Below are 3,468 nucleotides of genomic sequence, written 5' to 3'. Positions count from 1 at the left end.
CAGGCATGCCTCTTCTTATTGCACTTCACATTGTTTTTAAAAAACAAACAGGTTTTGGCCACCCCGTGTGGAGCATTTTAAAGATTTTTAAGATACAATGCTAGTGCACATTTCAACTACAGTGTCATGTGAACAGTATTCATCATATGTATCAGAAAACCAAAAATCTGATGGAAGCAGCCATTCAGTTTCAGTCCAGAGGCAGCTGGAGCCCAGGCCTGTCTGTGACGTGGTGCCCGAGACAAGGACCCCCATGGCAGGCCTCGGCCACCCCAGCACCCCCGACCCCTCACCTGAGCTGCAGAAAATTTTTTTCTGGTTTTGGTTATTGTTACCGCTATCTTCCTTGTCTGCAGCATCTCAGTTAAGGTCAGAATCACTGAACAAGTTTCTGGAGATAGGAATCCAGTTATAAATTGCATACAAGTCATATCAGCTAATGTGATCACGAAAAGGCACCTGCTGAAAATGAATCCCCACAGCTCAATAAAACCAAGTTTGGTTTACTCGCGTGGCTTCGTCACACGTCCACAAGCACGAAGTGCACCCACAGCGCCAAACAGGAGTGACGGCTGCCAAGAATCCCCAAGGTTTGAATTCAGTTTATTTTTTTTTAAACAGTGTACATTGTTAAATAACGTAAGGAAAACATTTATAATTCAGAAAGATTTTTTTAATGTGGAAAAAGATACTCAAAGTGTACTATTAACACGAAAATAATTTAAACAGTTCAGTAGCACTGGTTCATTCCTCTAGGTTTCAGTTATTTCATCCACAGGAGGGGAAAAAAATCAACAGTAAGTAAAACCAGTTCTTACTTTCCATGTGAGTGAAGAGACCTCAACATCATTAAACCAAAGTGACCAGAGTCGTGCTGCACTTGGCTCCCTCCTTGGGTACAAAGTCCGTCCCCTCTGTCCACATGTCCGTTTCCCATTTCCTCAGCACTTCTTGTTCGGTCCTTACTCTTACCATTTCTCAAGGATTACAGGCAGAGAAAAAGTAAAGTCTCAAAGCAAAGCTTGGAGCACCTGCCCTTCTCATCTCTTACCTTCCTAAAAGCCTCAGCTTTCGTTTGCATCGTTGGGGCCTTGGCTAACTTAAAAGAAAATGGCCAACGAAGGACAGGACAGCCAGGCTCTTCCTGTCATGGAGATTCCTGGGTTGGGCCACTGAGGTGGCTCAGGGTCAAGAGAAGAAGCACCCCAAGATTAAGAGTCCTAGCTTCTTGCCCCATCTTCTGGGAGAACAGAGATCCCCAAAATAGGCAATGGGAGAATATTTCCTGAAGTTTCTGAAAATAAAGAGAACTGCCCATCACAACCAGGCATAGCACTAAATAATACTGGCTGGTTGCAGTTATTACTTGAGGGGAGTCTTTATATGAGAATATCCATTGTCACTCTAGAAACAAAGGTAGCCGGGAGATTATGACCCTGCAACCCTCTGGACATTATACAGAAGTGAGGAGGAACAAGCAGCCGTTCCTACGGTGCTTATTTCAGATGTGGGGCCACTTGCCACAACTGCAGGACCCCACGTTGAGAAATACACGGTACATTTGCACCAAGAGGAAAGGCAAGGCAAACAATTTTTCTTAGAGCAACTTTCTCCATCTGAGACGTTTCACTATCACATTTCCCAACTTAAAAACCAGCCCCTACCCGCTTCCTTTCTCTTCAGCCATTTCTTCTCAATCTTCTGAGTTCAAGCCCAGCGCAGGTAAGTAAGGCTTAGGGCAGCCGCTGGCCAAGCACCACGTCTTCAAAACACATCTGTTCTGCAGCCTCTAGTCTCTCGGCACCAATCGCACGCCACGCTCAGCCTGGTAACTGCCCGACTTGGTGACAGCCTCCCTCCTCATTTGTCCTGAAACAGTTTTCTGCTTTAACCACTGATGTCAACTTAACTTCTCACCCTGCTCATCTTACAAAACTGTTAAATGACTTGAAAAAAATACCCTTCCAGTTTCCTTACAACACAGTCCACTGCTGGGTCACACGGACCCACGCTCTCCTTCCACACACCCTCGCTGACCAGCTGACCAGGGTCTGACGAGAAGTTGATGCAACGGCAGAAGCGACAGAAGTCCAAGGCACTAAGCATCCAGCAAGCGGTACTGGGAGGACGGAAGTATTCAAGTAGAGTGATTTATACAATTTTACATTCACATTTATTTATCTAATACAATGGAAATACAAAGGAGAAAAGTGAAATCTCAGTAAGTAAAGGACAGAGCTAGCCTTTTTAAGCCTTTCATATTTTACTCTTAAACTACTGTTGTCCAACAACATTTATACATCACAGTGTTTCCACATCAAAACTGATGGCAAAGTTACATGTCCGCAGGGAACTTAATTTTTTTCCTAATTGCTAATGCTGCAGTCAAAGCTGCGAATATCATTTGCTTAAAGCACTAATGACCTATTGTAAGAAAGGGCTGAAACCTCCATCCCTCCCCTGGTGTCTGCACTGGGTTCTAAAGATTGGTTGGATTGGGGTCGGGAGTAGGGGGAGACAGGAGAAAGAAAAACAGTGGGCGACAGGGTAGGAGAGAGCCCAATAGTTTAAATTTTTTGTCTTGTGGTTTATATTCTTGAGGGAGTAAGTAAGGGGTTGGGGTGGCTACCAAAATGAAGAGCCCCACCACCTGAAAATGTAGACGGCTCTGCTTTTCCAGAGCTCTCTAGGAGCCTTCTGACCAACCCCACTTCCCAACGGCTCGCTGCTGGGTCTGGGCAACGACAAAGCACACACAAGACAGCTGCCCTCCCCTCCTCCCACTCAGGCGATGGTGAGGGCGGGGGGCTCCACTCCAAGGGCTCTAAGCGGGATTAAAACATTCCTTTCTGGCAAGAAATGACCAGTTAAATGCAGCACTAGTAGTCAGCATATAGGCTATGCCCCCGACCCCCCACATTCCATCTCCTGTCCCCAAACCTGCCCCAGGATCGCCTCGGGTCTACGTGGTCCGCAGGTTGGAACCTGGGGGGTTGCTGATGGATTTCTGCAAGTTGCTGATGTTGAAATTCTGTAAGGAGGCTGTTCCCACAGGCTGGAACTGGCTAAGCGGCTGGGGTGCCGGGCCACCCGTCCCGCTCCACTGCGTGCCAAACTGGGGGGTAGGGAAACCGTACTGCTGAGGGGGGCACATGGACTTGGGGAAGTGCCCTAGAGAGGTAGCTGACGCTGCAGAGCCAGGGACAGAGCCGCCCAGGTTTGAGGTCATGGAGACGCACAGCTGACCGGGCGCGGAGAACTTCCTTGCCATGCCAGGGCCCTGGAGAGAGAACAGGCGGTGAAGCCGTGCAGGTGGGACGGGTACAGGGCGAGAGAGAGTTCTAGGCCTGGGCTGCTCTGACCTTACAGGGTCGGGAGAACAACTCCCAGACAGCCTTTCATCACCATCACTGGCTCCTGACACTCACCACATACCTGTTCTGACTGGAAGGGGGTGGCATCGCATGC

General features: G+C 48.1%; 1 protein-coding gene across 36 annotated transcripts in view; it reads right to left on the bottom strand.

The window, feature by feature from the left end:
- Nucleotides 1-584: 584 nt before the first annotated feature.
- Nucleotides 585-3,468, bottom strand: part of WNK1 (WNK lysine deficient protein kinase 1) — a 130,452-nt gene continuing 127,568 nt past the window's right edge. For all 36 annotated transcript variants that reach the window (XM_061418296.1, XM_061418289.1, XM_061418293.1 and 33 more), the window contains one exon: nt 585-3,280. In XM_061418296.1, the coding sequence (XP_061274280.1) occupies nt 2,963-3,280 (318 nt within the window). In that variant the 3' untranslated portion in view covers nt 585-2,962. The remainder of the gene's footprint in view (nt 3,281-3,468) is intronic.

The sequence above is a fragment of the Bos javanicus genome, chromosome 5 (genome assembly GCF_032452875.1).
Source record: "Bos javanicus breed banteng chromosome 5, ARS-OSU_banteng_1.0, whole genome shotgun sequence".
In the NCBI taxonomy this organism is placed as follows: Eukaryota; Metazoa; Chordata; class Mammalia; order Artiodactyla; family Bovidae; genus Bos; species Bos javanicus.
Note: the sequence above shows the minus strand (reverse complement) of the source record. Positions and strands in the feature narration are given on the sequence as shown.